This window comes from Columba livia, chromosome 6 (genome assembly GCF_036013475.1).
Source record: "Columba livia isolate bColLiv1 breed racing homer chromosome 6, bColLiv1.pat.W.v2, whole genome shotgun sequence".
NCBI lineage: Eukaryota > Metazoa > Chordata > Aves > Columbiformes > Columbidae > Columba > Columba livia.
Window position 1 is genome coordinate 11,860,177 of NC_088607.1, and position 20,676 is coordinate 11,880,852.

Below are 20,676 nucleotides of genomic sequence, written 5' to 3' on the forward strand. Positions count from 1 at the left end.
TTGCACTGCTGTGATGGAAGTAGCACTGCTGTCCCTTCACCGAGTTTGACCAACACAATCAATGTAGCTATTAAGTGCTTCCTTGGGGACCTCTGTCCACACAAGGTCACGTCGCTGGTCAGTGCGGGCAAGCAGAGAGATAAGCATACCTGGCACTCTGGATTAGAATTTCAGCTAAACTGAGAAAAATAATATTTTCACTGCTATTTTCTCCAACAAAATTCAGAAGATGTGTCTTGATTTGCACCCAGAAAACAACAAACTGTCAGTTTTGAATGGTAACGTGATTTTTGAAAGCTTTTATTCTGCTTGTTGTGTGTGTGTGTGTGGTTTTTTTGTTGTTGTTTTTGTTTAGTGTTTTTTTTTCCTTCTTCCTACACCATTTTCTTGTATTTATCTTATTTTCTATCAAGAAATATAGGAAAGAGTTTTAGAAAGGCAAAGCACAGTGAATAATTCTGTTCTGTTTATTGTAAGTGGTGATACAAGATACAGATTTTTGTTTCATACTATCTTAACTTCCTGCCTCTTTCTTCAAAACAAACAAAAAACCCCACAAAACACACAAAAACCTCAACCCCCTTCCCCATGTGCACACACATCAAAAAATGCCAGACCACCAACGAAACTTCTTAAAATTTACTGTGAATTCTTGGTTGTACATATGGAAGGAGGAACTATATTAATCAGCTTTGCAAGTCAACTGGAATTGAAACAGTAATTTGCTCCTGTACTAATGCAAACAACTTGTCACTATAATGCTACATTTCCTTGATCTCTGTACACTGCTTTTTTCAAAGTTCTTGAAGGCAGAAATCAGAGCTTTGGTCCTCAGGAAGTGAAAAAGAAGAAAGTGAATTTGTTATTCAGCAAAACAGCAGTATCTCCACAAAACGGACACACATCTCCAGAAAAACCATGGTCTACTGCCCTTCCTGCTTACCAATCTTTCAATATCAGCCACAAAGAGCCTTAGGGCCAAATTTGAAAACTAATAATAATTGAAAGTACAGATCACTGCATAAACAACATGCTCACGCAGTGTCATGTCTAATTTGTTCATGGAATTAGTGTAATTGCCAGTGCAAGCTGGGTAATTGGGTGTGGAAATTATAACCATGATTTCCTCATCTGCACAAACTGCACTGAAAATTGGTTGCACTTTATTTATTTAAAGTGACCATTTCCACAATAGCTTATCCTTTGGTGTAGGTGAACTTGATGGGACCGATCTCTCTTTGCTGGTGTGGCATGTGGTTTCAGAAGTCTAAGGATAGTGAGCACAATGGGTTTGGAAAAGACAACTGAATGTCGGAGAGATTTTCCTTTAAACTGTCAGTGCTGTTCAACCAGGAGCTGCTCTGTTCCCTTCTGATTATTTGCACACATCCTCCCAATTAAGAGAGAGAGAGGGGTTTTCTTGAGTAACTCCAGCTTGTGTAACTTTTCACCTGTGAATGATGTTGGCATTTTAATGCTTCCTGTTGAACAAGAATGAAGTCTTGGCAGTGTTAGGTTAATGGGTAGACTCAATCTTAAAGGTCTTTTCCAACACAGGTGTTTCTATGAAGACACCAGTGTGTTGCTACTCTCTCACATGGCAGTTCTTGTAGGCACAAACCTTCCCAGCTTTGCAGAGGCACTGGGGGGTTTCTTGGTGCAGCAGCATTGAGCTGCCGTTTGTGCCATCCCGTGTTCTCACTGTGGTTGGGCTTAGCTGTGCTTTGTGTGACCCACAGCAATACTGCATTCAATCTGTGCCTTTCTCTCTACCAGGCACTGAGTCCCTTGTCACTTCGCTAGTTTGACATGAGCAATTGCTTTGCTTTCTGCATACAGGAGGAGGAAAGAACAGGGAAAACTGAGGGGAAACAAACAACACAGAAGTCTTTGGGTCTGTTTTTGACTCCAGGGCATCTGCCTTTTCCGAGCGAGATTGGTATCGGTGAACCAGTTATTGCCTCTTCATGTGTTTCTTCTCATGCAAAGTGTTCTGGTTCATTTCATGCTGGTATTTTCTGCACCTTTTCAAACCGCACTAGAAATTTAACATGGAGCTAGCACTAAATAACATGTTTTCTCTGTGGAGGAAATTAAAGCCAAAGGACCTGAATTCTTTCTTTGGGAAATAATGTGACATTTTCTTTTTCAGCCTGGTTTTGCTTTAATCATCTTCTCAAATGCTTAACGTTCTTTTTCCTATTGAAGAAGAAGTTGGTCTAAAAAGAATAAGACAATCTTCATGAAAAGATTTTACTGGTTTAACGACATGTCTGTCAGTTACAGCTGAGTAGTGTTTAATCTTTAGATGCATTTGTGCAGCAGTAATCCCTTTTAAAATGATAGGAAGCTCATTACATAGAGCTAAATTTTATTTTGGGTTGTCACAAGTAAATCTGTAGAGCTGATACCTTTTCACGCTGGCTGTAATTTACCCCAAAAAAAGGATAGACCACTGTCAGCTAATGCTGTGTCTTGGTATTACACGTTTTTAAAAAAATCATGATGACAGCTTAGGTTCATGAGACTTTTTTCCAGATGAAAGATGGAAAGTTTGTCTCTGCTTCATGAGATTCTTTAAGTCAGTTTCTGTTCTTTTAACAAACAGGGAAGGAAGATTTTATTGTTTTATAAAATTGCACATAAGCCCCAGCTGTACGGTCAGGCAACTATTCCCGGTACAACTGATATTGCAAGATCTGTGATAAAATTGAGGGAACATTTTCACAGTGAAGGTACATACATTGTTGTTTCTCCCATCACCTTCCACTATCAGGTATGTGTTTCCTGTGAGCATAGTGCAAACATCATCAGTGTTGTCCTTTTCAAATTAGGATGTGGTTTTCAGCAGAATTTTGATGAATTTATTTTTACTGAGTTCAGTACTAAAAGAATTCTTTCTTTGTTTCAGTTTGAGGTGTAGCCTTCAAATGCATGCATTCAACTTCCTCTGCAGTGGAGGAGAGGGGAAAAAAAAAAAAATAAAAGAAACCCCTGGAGAGCTAAGCTTTTTGCAGTTCGTAAACTTTTTTGGGGTCTCCTGGGCTTAGTTCAGTTTGTGAGTCGGAAGAGCAGAGCCCTTGGGGACATCATCTCTTTCATTTGGGCTTTCCAAGGTGTGTGTGGTTCAGTGAGGCAAATCTTTTAGTGAAAGACATTGGAGGCAATAATTCATTATGTTCTGCTGCTTTCCACTGGCTAAAGATCTGGTCTGCAGAGCGCATTATTCTGGCTGTAGGAATCTCTCAGAATATCTTGCCCTCCCTGAATGATATCCCCAACTGCTGGAAATTGTTGGTGCTCCACTGGAAACCTATAGAGTGATACCAGCTTGTCTCCTACCTTTTTAATCTCTAGGGAATATACACTGCTAGTGGTGCTTATGGTACAATACAAAGCTACTTGATTAATAGCAAGCCAAGGGTAAAGGCTAATAATCTACTTTCACTGCTGAGCTTTACGGAACGGGCGGTTGAGGATAAAGGTGGTAGCTGACATGATGAGAATATTTTTCTTCCAGAAGACCTATTCAGTTACTTGGCTATCTCAAAGGCAAAAATGTGGAAATACCACTCTCTCTGAGAATAGGTGTTGAGCAAAGAGCAGGGATTCTGGGGAAAAAATTGTACGTGCTTCCCTGGAGGCACATGTGTCAAATGTAAAACATAAGTCAAAGGGAATGGTGTATAAAACTTTGTTCTGTACCTGTGTTTGACTGTAAGTGTAAAACAAATTAGTTTAGTAGATGGGTCAGTGAACTAGTGACAGGGCTGAAAGTTCGTTAGAAATAATTCAGGGGAATTCTCTGCTATAATATATGAATCCATCATATTTTTCTAGGGGCTTTTTGGGGTAATGGTTTACAGTTGAGAGGAATGGAAGCAACATCCAGCTTTGGGACAAAATTCAGATCTCTAGAATGCCTTCTTAGCTGAGGCCAAGGTCAAACTGGTTTTCCTATAGGATGAAGTTTGAGTGGAAAGGTCAGGGGACTAGAATTTGGGATTATAATGCTGGAAAATCAGAAACATGGTGTAAGTGGGAAAGATATGCTTATTTGGCTGGAGGCTTGTATTCAGAAATAAAGTATTTCTTTTACAGGAAACTAGTATCTGAGTGTAGGAGAAATAATTTCCAAACCATTGAGTGCTCCTGAAATAAAATCTCTAAACCAAGGCTTTAGCATTCCCAAATTACCTGTGACTTTCCAGGCTTCAAGAGTCTGGCTCACGTCAGACTTTAAGGGATTAATCTTGTCCATAGAGCTTGGGAATCAATATTTCTGTATTTGTAGGAAGGAACTTATATGATGTTAACATACTGTGGAAGGATACCCAGAAATGCTGAAAACCCAACGTTTTCAGTATAAAACATTTGTATCATTCTGAAATTCTCAGAAGACCTCAAAATATGTTATCTTTCCTCCAGCTTTTACTGTTGTCTGATACAGCTGATGAAATAATACACTTCTCTGCCATGTGTTGAGAGGAATGGGACATTTTTCTATGCTACGACAATCAGGCAAGGTAGTTAATTTTGTTGATAAGCACCATTAGTATTTTTTTTTTCAAATTATGTGAATTTTGAAAATGCCAGTTAATACACAGCTTTCTAACAAGCTTAAGGAGGAATACAGTAAAGCCAACAGAGAGTTTCAGATGTGTGGGCTAGGTCTAGAATCAAGATTATACCCCATAAGGAAATCATCCTTGGACCTGTGTGTTGGTCTGCTTTGGTTTAATGTAGAGCTGTAGGTCTGACCCATACCTAAAGGAAGTGATGGAGGGACAAAGGAGCTTACACAGAAAAAATACAATCTCAGCAGTGGGAATGACATACCTGTGCTATTTCTTAGCCTAATGCCTGGAAGTCCAAAAGGACATCAGATTCCACAGGAGGTTTATAAAACATCATTTTTTTCTACCTGAAAGACAGCAATGTCATCAAAAATGGTCAGTGATTTGGGTGCTGCTGTTCCACACAGCAGCCTTTTGATCTTGGTTTTGCCCTCTGCAGACAGAGGAAGTCAAGAACTGACTTGGTTTTTTTCCCTCCAAAAAGACCCCGTGAAAACCCTAAACTTTAAACAGTTTATATGTAGTAACTGAGAGTATCTCCTCCTTTGTCCCTCTTGACAGTAAACGAGGAGAAGAAATTAAGATGGTCACCAGTCACTTCAGACTATTGTGCCTCTTCTACGCTTTCTTCCAAAGCCTTGCGGATACACACAGAAGGCAGATTAGGTTTGTTATCCTTCAGATAATAGGGTCTTAGTCATACATCTTAGTGGGTTAATAAGATTTTTGTGCTTTGGTTTGTAATACGCTTTGACTTCCCTCTCCTTTTGAGTTAGCTTCTTGATAAAACGTGTGTTCGGAAAGAGAGGAGATGTGAGGTGCAAATCACTATCCTGCCCCTTAATTTTGAGAGATGAACCCTCTGCAGGAGATATGCATGTGCCTTTCTTTTTATTTTATAGCTAGGAGGCAGCTAAAATCTATCAAGTTGTCTTCCTGACAGATAGGAAGGACCTCAGGTTAGAATGTCTTGTAATTACCAAGTCTTAATCGTTTTATCTTTCTTTTATTCTGTTTTATCCTCCTCATCCTTCCTGGTTTCAGTCAGAGTCCTGGAGAGGTGTAGTTCCTGTCCCTCATTGCTTGGTGGAAAACCTCCACCTGTTCCACCAGATCTTATCTCTCCTTCCACTTTCCTCCACCATGGTTAAAAAAATACAGCAAGAGAAATATGAGACTGAAATTTGCAGAGGAAGGAAAGATGTAGAGGGCAATGAGCACCTTTTTAAAGAAACAAACTTTGGGATTTGTTTTTTTTTACTTGAGGGGACAGTTGTTTTGGCCACAGTGCCACTGAAAGTATCTCAGGCTTAATACCTTCCCTAAAGATATTTAGCATTAATATGTCTTGACTTAGACAGTAGTTATAAATAGTATGGCCCATTAGAAGACGGAGTCATTCGTTTCTGTTGAACTTCTTCCCAAAGGCATAGGAATGTGAGCTGAACATGCTTTGAATCCTGTGGAGGTAAACATCCAATACATTCCCTGTATGTGGAGGGTGTAGTTTAATACAAATTTCTATCTCCGTGCTCCAGTCAGTGGCGAGTCTGCAGCTGGTGCAGATAACTTGTGAGGCAGCTCATGGGCTGCTGATTTATCTTTTGATGGAAGGCTCAGTAACAGGTTTTCTGTCCTGCATGGTTCTATCTTTCTTCCAGTCCTGCTGTGTTCTTCAGCTTCTGCTATATCTGTGTGGTTGTGTTATAAATAAGATCAAAAGAATGAGAATGATCTGACACTTTTGTCTAGAGGAATTTTTCCTAATCAGGTCGATAAGTCTCCCCACCGCAATACCATTTTCAGATTTCTCAGATGGTGGACTGTCAATGCTGTCTTATGACCAGGGTCACTTGAACTATTTTGACATAATAGTTTTTTTATGGGGATATGACCGTACAGCTCCATCTTAAGGTTTGTGTGATCTGCTTCTTGGTGAAGTTTGCATCAGTGCTGCAAGTCACCAGATGTGCTCAGTTTTGCAAAGTATTTTGCGAGCACTAATTTTATGACGCTGGGGTTGCTACTACTGGCTGTCAGTTGATGATACCAGTGGGAGCTGGTTCGTCTTTAGCTGGTGGCTCTAATTCGGAGTAGGGAGGTGTGCGGCAGGGGGGAAGAGAAAAAGGAACAATTTGTAATTCATATTATAATGACAGGATGTTGTGTGGTGTGTTGTTGTTGTTGTGTGTATTTGTTTGTTTTTCCCTAAAAGGACTGGGGGAAGGATCTTGCTTTGCGTATATCTCACTTCCTTTAACAAGCTGGTTTTGACTAAGTCCTCCTCTCTTTCCTAAAATACAATAGTTTTCATTTTGACAGCAGCAACCTGTTCTATAGAATATAGAGCCCCAGTGAGAATAGACCTTTAACAAGAATTTATATCCCAAGTCTGAAATGTGCACTTTATATCTGTTATGATCCCTGGGTGCCTGTTAAGGGATTACTTACATCTTACCATCCTAAGTTTCTTTCCATAAACAAATGAAACCTTTGAGTCTGAGGTTCAAGGAATATGCTCAGATGAAATATGGTTTAACAGCTCTTTGGGGAGAAAGAGATAAGGTGGGAAAGTGAAGAATTGATGACCTATTAACTGTTTCAATTTCCCACCTTGAATTATTGACAACACATGACATTACAACCTTACAAATTACCATCTATAAACAGGTTGGAAAATATGACCTTTGCATCACAATTGGTCTCAAGATGCTTTCCAGCTTATTAGAAACAGCTGCTACCAGCATATTTTGTTGCAGCTGGAGTGGGTGAAAGAATGCAAGGAACTGAAGAACTTTTCTTGTATAATGTGACAAATCTTCGATGACAAAATGTACTGGGTGATGGCTGAAATGTCCCTTTTTGAGACTGGGCTCACTCCTCTGGGAGTTTAGGAGTCACATAATTACCAAGTAATAGATATCCAATTAGTTAAGCTTAGTTGTCCTTGTGGTGTACCCTGTTTCTTTCTACAGCAAATGGTGATTCTGTTCAGAACTGCTAGAAAGCTTGATGTTACTCTAAATCCTCCCACCTCCTTGACTGTGGTGACCAGTGAGTACAAGCTGAATAGATGGCTTGTCTCGTTTGTTTATGGCAAACCAAGTGCACTAAATTCTTGCTTTGTTTTGTTGTTCATGTGATTAACACACAAACTAAAGTAAGTGTTGTGCTGAATTTGGCCCTGAGATTTCTGCTGATTTGGGTGAAGCTGAGAACACAAGGACATGATTTTGCATCTTTTCCTTTTAGCACTATTGAGGAGTAACAAGTGACCAAATTAGTGTTGGCAGCCAGAGAGCTCATGAGGCAATTTCTGAACCCTAAGTCTGAGCCAAATTAATTTCTAATTTAACTCCATTAACAAAGGGTTGCAGTAAGACGAGACCTGCCATCTTTGCCTATGGAGTGATGCATTTTATTGTTATTTGTTAGTGTAAGATGTGTAAGGGGTGCTACAAGAGTGTTTTCAGGGAACTAATGTTTGGAAGAATAGATATCCCCAATACAGCGTAACAAAATACTGTGCTGAATGAAAGTCATCTTTCCATCAAGCTTGTTTGTTTTCTCATTTTCTGAGAAATATACCTGGTACCTGTTAGTATGGTGTTGTTCATCACTGACTGAAGATCAGTCGAAAAAATATATATGTGTTCCTGTTTGTGTTGATGCAAGAAGGCAGTAGAATTACAGGAAGGGGAACAGAAAACTTGAAATTGATTCATTTCCTGTTAGAGCTAGACAAGGGTGGAAGCTGTGATTTAAAGAGCAGGTCAGGACCTTATGAAGTCCATCTCTCCATGCATTAGAGGGCAGGCAAGAAAGATTTCAAAAGTGAAGACCCAGGAGTTCATCAGAGTAAGCCTTCCCTCCCTGTCTTCCATAACAAACTCTTAAACTCTGCATGTTTGTGTGTAACAAAACCAGCCTATATCACAGAGCTGTTGTTAGGAGTGATCAATTAATGTTTTCAGGGCACTTTTGGGACCTAAAGATCCAAGGCACTTACAATCATAAGTTTCACTACCCCTGCTGCCCCAGGATGAAAGTTTGACTTTAAAGATTTAATATCTTCCCTGGGGTGAGAAGGAGGCAGTCCATTATTCAAGGACATCGTCCTTATCTCTGGTGTAGTTGCCTTGTGGCCATGCAACATCATTCAATTATTCTGTCAAGTAGTATCTTTTGCTTGTGACAGAGTGCTAAACAGTGATTTATTGCTTGAGTACACATTGCTTTCACGAAAGTGATTTGTTTAAACAACATTAAAGCGCTAAATAAATTATTCATTGCATGCTAATTTTTCACTTTTATATTCTGTAGTGAGCTCCAGAATAAGCAATCTGGGTATTGTACATACCATGAGTCCCAGTTTTTTTTTGGTTTTATGTATCCCGCCTCCCCCACTGTTCCCCCAGGACACAGTTCCTCTCACGAGGAAAGATTTCTAGTTTCAGCCTTTTTCAACTTTGTTGTCTTTTGTGATATTTTTCTTCTTCATTCTTTCTTCAGGCAGAGTTGGGTGAATTATGTTCAAGTAGAGGTTTGGATTACTGGTTTGGGAAATACTGTATGTGTTTGGAGTTTATGGGTATTTCTAAATCCTTCAGAAACTCTGAGTCTTAACCAGAAGGGCACCACCATAAATACAGCTTGCAAAGTAGGATCTTAATGGCCAAGTGGCATGTTTTCGTGAAGTCTCTTCTTGCATGCCCCCTCTTCTTCTGCACGTGTTGTATACTGCTCTCTTTTAGCTGCCAGTGGCTATACTGGAGCACCAGTTTGCACATAAGATCAGGTGACTGAGAAACTCCTCAGAAGCAAGGTTTTTTTACTTGTAAATGTGCAAGCTTTCCAAATTAGCTTCAGAAATGCCTTCTCAGCATTTAAAATCTTTGTCTATTGGCAAAGCCCAGAGCCTCCTGAATGTCTCTAAGTGTTTGAATAGCAAGCCTGAGAGCAGACCAGGCCCAGAACAACTTAGTGCTTTTTTCCAATGGATCCTTTTGCACTTTCTGGGTGTCCATTCTAAATCACTGGCAGTAACTGTGTGTTCAAGCAATAGCTGCTGATTGACAGCAAATATAATAGGGCACAAGAGTAGAAATTTCCTTCCAAGCAGTTTAGGGCTTCACCCTCCTCTGGTCTTAATTCTGAAATAATCCCCCAAAGGCCTATGTGTGGGTATTGAGTGAAATGAATAAACAGAAGGCTTCATTTCCCTCTTGAAACATGCACAGAGCTCTCATGCTAATGGCTTTTAAGCATCAATGCAATTATAGTGTGTAATTGATTCTCCTTATACCAACTTTTGTCTTCTGAAATGAAACCTTTTGTCTTTCTTAACTATTTGCCTTTGTATTAAAACATTTCAAGATGACAGGCAGTTCTTTTTTTTTCCCCTTGTTTTTTGTCCTACTTCCCCTCTTTCATGCCTACTTCTGTCACTGGAAGAAAATCTATTATTGCATTTACTTTGGAACCTAAATATCTCTGTTTTTTTTTTCCCTACAGTAATTTACTCCTTGGAATTTCCTTTTTTTTTTTCATTTTAATTTATTGGGTTTGGGATGCTTTTAGTTCATTAATTGCAATATGGAGCTGCTCAGAAATATTTCCATGAAACATATTCTCAGTGAATGAAAGGAGAACTTGTGAAAATGGATTTCAATGCTGGAAAAGGGGTTAAAGCAGGGTATTAACTCCCCTTTTATAAGTTATTCAGCATGTCAGTGGCTAAGTTTTTTCTCTGTAATGTGGTAGGCCTAGATTTGGGTCCCCTTTGGAGACAGGAGAAGCAGCAACTCAGTGTCTTGACCTTTGGGCTTTAGCTATTACAGAAACATAATTTCCTTCCCTCTTCTTTGGTGGTGGTAGTATTTGAAATTATTTTTAAAAAATGATGAATTTCTCTTTCATCCTTAAAACAAGAATGAAGACTGAGGCTATCTTTAAAAGATTTGAGAAAGATGCCTCTTTTGCCTCTCATTATTATAATTTGTATTGTAGTCTCCTCTAAGAGTTGTCACCTTGCCAGGGACTCTTCTAAGACAAGTATAATAGAAACCACTGTACATCTTGCTCTACTGATTAAATTATACAAGGCTGAAAAGGAAATACTAGTTTCTGTATTTGGCAAACGTTGAATTTCTTGCTTCCAGGTGGTTTTTATAGATGCCAAAAATATGAATAACTATAAACAGATTTAGACAAAATCATGAAGGCTAAAGCCGCCTTGGTAGATACAAGAACAAAAGAATTGTCATACTTGGCCATATTACCTCTGCAACGATGACTGAAATTGTATGCCTGGGAAAACTTGCACAAACATGCTAGATATGATTTTATTTATTTCATTGACTTCAGTACGCATCTCTTCCCTGAATTTCTCCTGTTTCCCCTTGAACCAATATTAAGTTTTCAGTATCCGCAAAATACAGTGGGAAGGAATTTCCCAGTTCATGTATATGTAATATTTTGAGCCTTCCATTTCCACTTGCTCTCCTAGGTCTTGTGTACTGAAAAAGAGTGAATAATCAATTCAGGACAGTTTTGACTTTACAGATGTCTTTCTTGACTCCTTTTCTATCTCCTTCTTGGATTGAGAGTTTGAGCCATTTCCCATAAAAACAAAGAAACAAAACCAAACAACAACAAAAACCAACCAACCAAAAAAAAAATTCCACATCTTTGATCATCCTTGTTTGCTTTATTTCTAATGTTTTATTGTTAGGCGCAGTAGTGGCAATAGTTTTTGAATTAGGAGGAGTGCAATCTGATTGCTGAAAGTTAATAAATGGAAGAATTACCCTCTATTTGGACAATTTTTAATACTTTCTCTCTGAACTTCTGCTATAATCTCCTGTCACAAAGGGAATAGTGTGCAGAACTGGACCTTTTTTTGTCCATTGAAGGATGCAGAAAAATGAAGTGATTTTTACTTTTTGAGTTCTTCATAACAAAGACTCTGATATAGTCCAGCTGTGTAACCGTGTGGCTGTCCTTCTCTGTCACCACATTTTTCCTTTGCTTGCTGATGTATTTATGTAAGGAAGCCTGTTGATCTGTAGTCCAGGTGGAAAGCAAATCACAAAGACTTCACATGTCTATAGTTCTTGCTACTTGCATAGCTGTTAAAGACCGTGGTATTTGCTGACTGGTATAAAATTGCTAAATATGCTAAATAATAATACAGAGAACAAGATTTGTACAAGTAATTTGCCCCAAATAATGAGTTCTCTAGAGTTTGTCTTTTTTTTTTATTCATGAGCAGCCTGTAAAATTCTCAGTCATGAATTATTCAGACTTATTTATGAATTTATTTGAAAACATTTCTGCACATAGCTGCCACACCAAACAGCTCAATGAGAATATTCTTGTGTTCTTGTTGTGTTCCGCCTTTTTTTTTCCCAGTCCCAAAGTTCCGTGCTGTATTGGGAAGGTAGAGATGAAGAAGGGAACAGATAGGGGCTGCCTAATTATTTCTGGTCTTTAAATAGTGCAGGCTCTCAAACGCTGCAGTCTAGCTCAGGAAACATGGTTTATTAACACGTAATGCATAAGAAAACTTCAAGTCATTTAGCTTCCTGCTCAATTATAGCAGACCAGCGAGCTTGTGAAAACTTAATTTAGTGCTTATTTGTTATTGACTTATGTTTCTGCTAAGTTGGTGATGGGAAGGATCTCTAGAGCTTAATAAGGGATTCATGGATCACTGCGCACTGAGGTGTACTTAAACTGTCTTGACTGTGGCTGGATATTTGTTTCACTCTTCCCAATTAGAAGACAGCATGACAGTTTCATCAGGAGTGTCTTGTAAAGATAGTTACACGATTACCATTTTTTACATAGCTATATGTATTACAATACCTTATTAACAAAATATTGTTATATTTAAGACTGTTCTTGTGCTGTGCATGTGTGAGATAGCCCTTATGCCAAAACATTTACAGCTCATAACAGAGTGAGCCAACTGCAGGTGTGGTGTGTTGAGTCCCAGAAGCTCTGATTGTGTTTCATGCTCCTTGCCTGGGTAGAGAGCACCATAGGGGAGGAAAGACTGTTGTGTGTACTCTTTTGTCAAATTGTGGCACATCCTGAAGATCAGGTCACAGTGTAGGGTGTATAGCTGACACATGACTGAAATTAGAAACTTTCAATCTGGTTATTAGTTCTAATACAGGAATAATGCTGGAGTTCATGGAGAGCATCTCAGATATCTTACGTTGGAAAGAATATGCTCCTGAGGCTTGAGACAGAAAAATCCATGGTGCTGGATAAGAAGTCAGGACAAAATAGAAACCTGAAGACTTTCATTGGATTGCAGGGTTGTGGGAAGAGGAGTGGGCAACCTTCCTTTTTTTTCTGGATCTTCTGTGGTCAAAAAGAGGTGTCTGATCGCTGTACTAACAGTCTACAGAAGAAACTGATTCTCAAACTGATTCAGAAAGCTGCTGTAAGTGGTTTGCAGTCATGTATTAGAAATATCTTATCAAATATACCATTTGCATCACTTCCAAATTATTTCAATGAATTATTGAGTAAGGAACAGTCTGTACACAAGTAACACTGAGAGCTGATGGTGTGCAAGTCAGAAAAGTGAACTACTGACTGTTTTTTAGTTATGTGGCTTATCCCAGAACAGTTGCAGTCTTGACTGAAACAGACATAACCATATGTGCAAAGCATGGAAGTCTGAAAACATTAAAGCAGAGGTGATACCTTTGCCTTCTTAAGCAAAGGCCTCTTGCAATTTTGAAATCAGCTCGCTCTTTCTGGCACAGTTTTAGATCAATCTGCAGGTAACATTGTAAAAAATCAGAGCCAAGAAGTTATAGTGAACACCTTTAAAAAAAATGAGTTCTTCTGTTGGAAAAATCTCTATCAGCATGTAGCTATAAAAGTTGTTTGTTTGAATTTAGCACCCTGTTGTGCTATATAGAGTGGAAAGCATTTGCAGAGAAGACCTGGGCGGTGGTGGTGGTGAGAATGCAGCTGACAAAATGTATCCAAGAGAAGAGCACTGTTGGCAGAAACGAGATTGAGTTGGATTATTACAGACCGCTTTGCATAGATGCATCTTTAATAATGCTGATCAAACCTTGAACACAACAGTTGTTAAAGTCCACATCCTTGTTTCGCCTAGCTTGAATAAGTATGGACATGTTTTAACATACTGCTCATATAGTGTTCCCAGGAGGAAATTTTGCAATTGTCAGTGACTAGTGTGGAGTGTTACAATCCCTAACCTAGTGTGCTATTAGCTGGCTGACATACTGGTTTCTGTGTAGCCGTGGCAGAAGATAGCTCAGTGTGGACTTGCTGGCTTTCTGGACACACATCATTAGCAGCAGACGAGTTACACGGCCACAGAGTATAGCCTACCTTCCTGATCAGCTAGTTCAGTACTGTTCACTAAGAAAAATATTTTTTGGCCAGGGGAGAAATGTCAGGATAAATGTAATCCTTGCATTACATTTGGAATTGGTGCTGTAGTAAGGAATGTGGTTTGTCTGATATCCTGTAGGAGCCTTGCTACTTCTATTTGTAAGGCAGTTGAAAACAAGTTCATGACAAATATTTAAGCCAGTACTAAACCTGGGTCAGAAGCTCAAGGAAGGGTGTGATGAGACAGCATACACCAGTCGAACATGAGCCAAGGTAGATCTGTGAAAAATTTAACCATGCTTACCCTAGAATTTCTCCCAAGATAGTAAAGAGCCTCCTAGAGCCTAAAATGGCAAATTCACAGAGCAGTCTCTTCTGTCCAGCCACTGATTTCATCTCAAAACATATCCCAAGTCTTGAAAAGCAATCACGGGTCAGGAGTGATTAACAAAGTATGCTGTCCTTGAAATGCTGTTTTAGTTTGAAGAAAAACATAATGGTGTATGAGATGCAAATACCCTTGCCCTTCCTAGATTAGCCACTGGGAACTGGTTTCCTTTGGGAGATGGGTGAGCCAGGTTTAAGTACCTCTTTTGTCAGTCTGTCTTTTCCCAGGTGAATGTGCTAACCCACCAGGCCTCCTGTCAATTTCTTGCCTGCTGGGGCTTTTCTACTTTGTGTAAGTAATTCTAACAAAACATTTTTAGTGGTATACCTCATGGTTAGTGCACTCACTGGGGATGTGGTAAACCCAGGTTCAAATATCTTTTGCTCTGAACTATCAATGCAGAAGTGAAGAAGTTTTCTCTCTCCTTCTCTTCTGTACCTGCTGTGGTAGAATAACTCACTTCAACTGCTGATCCTAATGAAGAACAGACTTTCTGAAGTTTTGCATTCCTATGCAATAGGAAGGCTTATCTGTATTCACAGCAGAGCTGGCATAAGACTGGATTTTCAGCTCCTTTTCCATTGTATTTCTAGTTTACTTGTTCTTTTCTTTTTGCTCTTGTTAGCTTGTGTTGATTGGTAGGTGGTAAAGAAGGGAGAAAAAACACAGAGTCCCAGAAAATGAAAAGAAAGGAAGAAATAAAAAAGGCGAGACAATGTTTTTCATTTTGTTGCTGTGTTTCAGAGCCCCTATTCTGACATTTAGAACAACGTAATATGCATGTCTCTGTTCATTAGTTTCCTCAGTACTACGTAGTGACAGCCACAGAGGGAGGAAAAAAAAAAAAAAAAAGAAAAAGAAACAATCTTAAATGGGAATTAACCTTTGCAAGCTAAATAACAAAGAAATGAGAACAGCAAAGGAGAAATATGTTTTCTGAAAAAGTAAATATAACCAATATCATGGCCTTGCATATGTTATTCAAATGTCATTACATAGGGGAAAAGACAATACTGAACTCCAGGGCAGATATACCTAATTTTCTGCCCAATTGTTTGTTTTGCATGTACATGTTTGAGCAAATCTATTGTTAGTATTTGAACTACAGTAAATGACATCAGGAAACCGCTGAAACTAGAGATAAGCTTAAAGATATGAGAGATCTGATACAGGTCCATGAAAATGGGAAAGCTTCCTCTAGGAAATCCCTACTGTGTTTTGGAAATAGGATATTTGCACCAAGTGAAGATATGTAAAATATTACCCAACAAACTGGTGCATACCTGTTCCACAAATACAAATATTAGTTTGGAAATGTTAAATGTTAAGAGTTGATCCTAAATTTACTAAGAAGTCAGGATATAATGGTATTATTTGAGGTTCTGGATGTAGTGAGTCTGCAACTAACAGGCATGGTTGGATGGTTCCAGGGATGCCCCTGCAGAAGGACTATTAGAACTGACAGATAGGGGGAAACATTCCATCATACTTCTTTTTGATATAGTTCTAAGAGAGCTACACCACTCTAAGTGTGTGTGGGTTTTACTGAAATTTCTGTGGGAAGAAAAAAAGAACAAAAGAGATATTTCAGCTCTCTGGAAGTGAAATATTTTGATTTCTCATATTGACACTTTTGATATTTTCTTTTTTTGTCATTTCATATTATTTCTAGTTTGTGGTTTTTTTTTTTTTTTTTTTTTTTTTTTTCTTTAGAGTGGAGATTAAAATTCTCTCTTGAATTTTCTGTCATGGAAATTTTGAGATTTGTGAATTTTGCCCAGTTGGAAAAAGTAAAAATCTGAGCAAACTGTGAAAAATTATTGTCAGTCTATTTAGCACCCGTAATTACTTGCTGCTAATCTTAGTATTCCATATTATTAGCCTGATGCTAATTCTTGGGTTTTACAGATGGGAAAAGTGTTTCTTGATTCTTGTATGGTCTTCCCCAAGATTACATCAGCCGGTGGCAAAGAATGGGGGGAAAACACTGCTCATTTTCCTATTTATTTTGCTCAGTTTCTCTGTTTGCTGTCTTCAGGTCTGCTTCTAAAATTACCAGATGTCAAAATATTCATTAGGGGAAAATATTAATTAGTCATTGACATCTCTAGTTCCTCTGGCAAACAGAGGGCCAAAAGAAGACAACAAGGCCTGGAAAAAGATGTAAGTAACTGACCAGCTGCTTTGGAGATCCAGAAGAGGCTTGAAGCCAAGGGTGTGTGCAGCTCCCACATTGTAATGAAGGTCTCCAGGCAGGCTGGCACTGAACCTCATTGAGTTCACTGCTACCCCTTATTGGGAGAGTTGTTATTCAGAAAGGCCTTACGTGCACACCCTTTCCGCTTCCTTGTTTTCTCTCCTTAATTTTCATTTATTTGTTAAGTAGGGGATTTATAGATCTGTATAGAGGGTGCTGTGAGGAGGGATAGCAGTGACACGGTTCTGTATCTGGAGCAGATAGCTGCCCTGCTGTCTCTGATAAGCATTCCTGGGAGGGCCGAGATTGAAATTTAACATGTTTTAAGCCCTAGTTGGCACAAGCCTTTGCAAAGCATATGTGCCTGCTGCTGCTCTGCCAGCTGATGCCTCGGCAGGTCGCAGGCACTTTGCATGTTGGCTGACTCTTCAAAGAAGGACTCTTCAGGCTGGAGAGACACACCTCTCTCATGACAATGGGGTTGTCTGTTTGGGGGCTGGAGAGAACATCCATGTCAGGGTGTAAAGGAAGGTTCGTGGTGGTTGTGTGAAGTGCCCCCATTGTAGCATGGGATGCATGTTGTCCTCTGGACCTTTGGTCAAGGCAGGAGTCACTGTGGGTTGGGGCCACTGTGGATCGGTCACCAGTTGCCACAAGGTGGGTGCTGCTGGAGGACATGGTGGGGTCCAGGCTTGGCGGTTCAGGCACCTGGAAGGACCTGGGGATGACTTGCTGCTGTGAGGCTGTGGGCCAGGGCTGGTAGGGGAACATGTGAGTAAGCTACTGTGGAAAGGAGGATCTGGGGCTGGACTGGGAAGTCATGCAAGAGCTCAGGGCTTGGCTGAGCCTGGCTCTAGGGGGATTGTTTGCCCTGGTAAAGAACTGTTTTTTCAGGTGTCTCTCTGTCTCTATCATCAGCTGCACATGACTTGTGTTAGTGCAGATTGTAAACACTTTGGGCAGCCTCTCTCTATGCTATGAGGGATTTAACAGTTGTGCTGCAGAAACAGATGCCTGTCAGATGTGTGTGCCCTGTCCCCTGTACCTTACTCTGCTGTGGTAACTAGGTGCTCACTTGTGCCATCAGGTCCAGCATCACTGTGCTTTCCCTGCTCTGTCTCACATGCTGAACATATTGGAAAGACACAGTTCATGGTGTGGCTGGTCTGGGGCTACTGGTGTGTAAGAGGTATTATAGGATGGCTTCTGCCTTTGGAAGTGGCAGTGGCGAGGTCTGTTCCTCTCCCTTAGTGCAAGCAGCCACATGGCTATTCCTCTCTTGTGCTGGTGTCAGCTTGCACAGAGCTTATAGGGGCTGAATTTGCTCCAGTACTTTGCTTCTCTGCCAAATTGGTTGGAGTTGGCAATGTTATCAAGGGAACAGGGGGATATGTATTAGTGAGTCTCATTTCTTAAGAACTCAGGCTGAAAATAATAATGTAGAGGTATATAGATCAGGGGTTTTGTCAGATAAGAGGTGTTGTGCCTCTTTAATTTACTGCAGTTTTAATGGGATAGAGAGGAGGATAAGATATACAGTGACTTGGCAGGGTGAAATGCAAAATAAATTAGTAGCAGTAGTAATGATCTGGCAGTTTATGTCCCAAATATAGGTCTTGTTAAAGGAGCCCATCATCTTGAATGTCAGTATTTTTTTGTATATATTAACAAAAGAGCAGACTGAAATGTTTTGCTGGAAATTCTGTTTGCTAAAATTGCTTTCCTCCCATGGTAAGATAATTTTTTTTTGGCAGGAGGGAAAAGATGTTTATCAAAAGAGCTAATGAACCTCCTAAACCTGGAAACACTTCCATTCTGGCTAAATCTCGATCTTATCACTGAACTCATAGAAGTGTTGGTTGTTAGAGACATTTTGGAGGTCTCTAGTTCAACCTCTTACCCAAAGCAGGGTTACCACTGGGCTATAAATCAGGTCAGCTATGACTTTGTCTAGCCAGGCCTCTAAAATCTCCAAGAATGGATGCTTCATAGATGTTCTGAATAGCCTGTTCCAGAGTTGAACTACTTTCCTTATGGAGATTTTTTTCCTGATGTGCAGTCTGAGTCTCCCAGGCTAAGACTGGTGATCATATGCTTGTGTTATCTCATTTGCTACAACCAAAAAGAGTTCGACTGGAGACAGGCTGGTGGGTTATCTGTGGACCACAGCTGTGGAAAAGATGAGCAACTTCAGTCCTTGTGAAACAGAGCAGAAAGTAATCACTATTTCTGTTGCATACAGCAGATCTCATCTGGTATCCTGAAATATTGTCTAGCATGTCAACTCCTTCCCACTGAACTTTGCCTCCCAAGGTTAAGGCAAGAACCTGTTGGCAATATCATGCAAAGGAGCTGAGCAAGAAAAAGTCTGATTAGCTCAACATACATCTCTGCAAATACTTCCCATGTCAGTTTAGGCAAATGCTTTTAGCAATTCATTCAATTATGTTAAGCACCCATTAAAGGAATTCTAAGCCCTCCCTGGGGTCATTTAAGTTCTGTAAGATTGTAATTGTTTGAGACTAACCATGATTTCTTCTTTTGCCTTCAGGTGATTCTAATTCTGACAAAGCTGTATGACTACAACCTGGGAAGCATCACAGAGAGCTCTCTTTGGAGGTATGGAGATAAATTGAGTTAATAATCACCACCTTACTTAAATAGAAAGAGCCTGATACAATTATTTTATTGAATTTAATTGGATTTTTTTAAATGTACTAGAAGGTTTGTAGCTGAACCCTCTCCTTTCTATTCTTTCATGCTCAAGGATGAAGAGACTGAAGTCTGATTGTCTTGTTTCAGCTAGATAACATATTTAATGAACCTGCTATCATATGATTTCCCCTTTCCCATCTTATTCAGAATCAAATAAACCAAATGGCTTATTTTTAGGAGAAGTTAATAGCCTGAAGTCTGCTGCCCAAATGATCCTTATGAAAAATCAGTGCTACTAAGACTGGTGGAATACATGTGAGCAAGTATTCCATGTCTGTTTATCCAGAACTGATAGTATTAGCACAAGATAATTATTACCACTGGTGTGATGTTTACTACTGGACTGGTTTATGGGGAATGCCTTGATACTTTCATGATTTCAAAGTGTATCATGCACTCTGTGAACCAAAAGAGAGAGAGTTGGACCATGTCCTGTTTCTTAAGGCTATTATTTGGATTCACTGAGAGCAGATGGTGCCTGTTTTTCTCTCTCTTTCATGACCTGTAATTGATGAAAGAGAGGTTTTCTTGTGGTTCCATCTGTCAACCATTGGTGGGAAGTCTAGGGGTTTTGTATGCAGGTGATTGATGGAGGTGGACAGGCTACTGTCTTGATATAAGAAAACTAAAACTTCTTGTTAGAATGAACTTGTTTTGATGAGCTTGTTGAAGAAAGGTTTTTCATTTCCAAGGAAGAATTTTGGGTCAGAAGTGGAACAAATTACCTTTCTGTTCAAGGTACTGAGCAAGGTTTTACAAGAATGGCAGAGGAGGGATTTGACATGGAGCGTATTCTGAACTCAGGCTCGTGCTCTACTCGCTGGCCTGAAGAAATAAAACAAACAAAATACTTCAAAAAAACATATGAAACAAAAAGCTAAAGAAATTCAAAGTTTCTAGGATTTGTTCTGGACAGCAACAAGAACACATTACTGGTTTTTGGGGTTGGATAAATGGTTTCTCATCTTGCAGTGGAGGGATACTCAGATCTTTCCATTTCATATATGTTGCTTCTATGTTTTGAGATCAAAACTGATCGCATTTTCTCTACTCCCTTTGTCTTTACGATGGTGTACACACCATAGTAAAGGACCTTTCAGGACAATGGCTTTGGTAATGTTTTTCTGAAAGGGTTTTGGGGCAGATTGTTTTATTTCCTAATGGTTTTGAGAAAGAATATTCATAAATATGAAATATTTTTATTTCTTCTTACTGTCCTCAATCATTTCAGCCTGAAAAATATTAATCTGTTTCATCAGTCGTTGAGGAAGATGTGGTGTTTCAACATGTGGAGACACCTCTTTCCCCATTGATGACAGTGTTGAAGAATTAATTTACTCATGTGATGCAATGCAGGATTGTGTTGAGGCATTGGTTTAGGACTGAAAATAGGACAGACACATGACAGTGGA

The 20,676-nt window shown here is 39.5% G+C and overlaps 1 protein-coding gene across 4 annotated transcripts in view; it reads left to right on the forward strand.

The window, feature by feature from the left end:
* Positions 1-20,676, forward strand: part of SORCS1 (sortilin related VPS10 domain containing receptor 1) — a 285,482-nt gene that overhangs the window by 69,913 nt on the left and 194,893 nt on the right. For all 4 annotated transcript variants that reach the window (XM_065067076.1, XM_065067077.1, XM_065067078.1 and 1 more), the window contains exon 2: positions 19,101-19,168. In XM_065067076.1, coding sequence (XP_064923148.1) covers positions 19,101-19,168 — 68 coding nt within the window. The remainder of the gene's footprint in view (positions 1-19,100; positions 19,169-20,676) is intronic.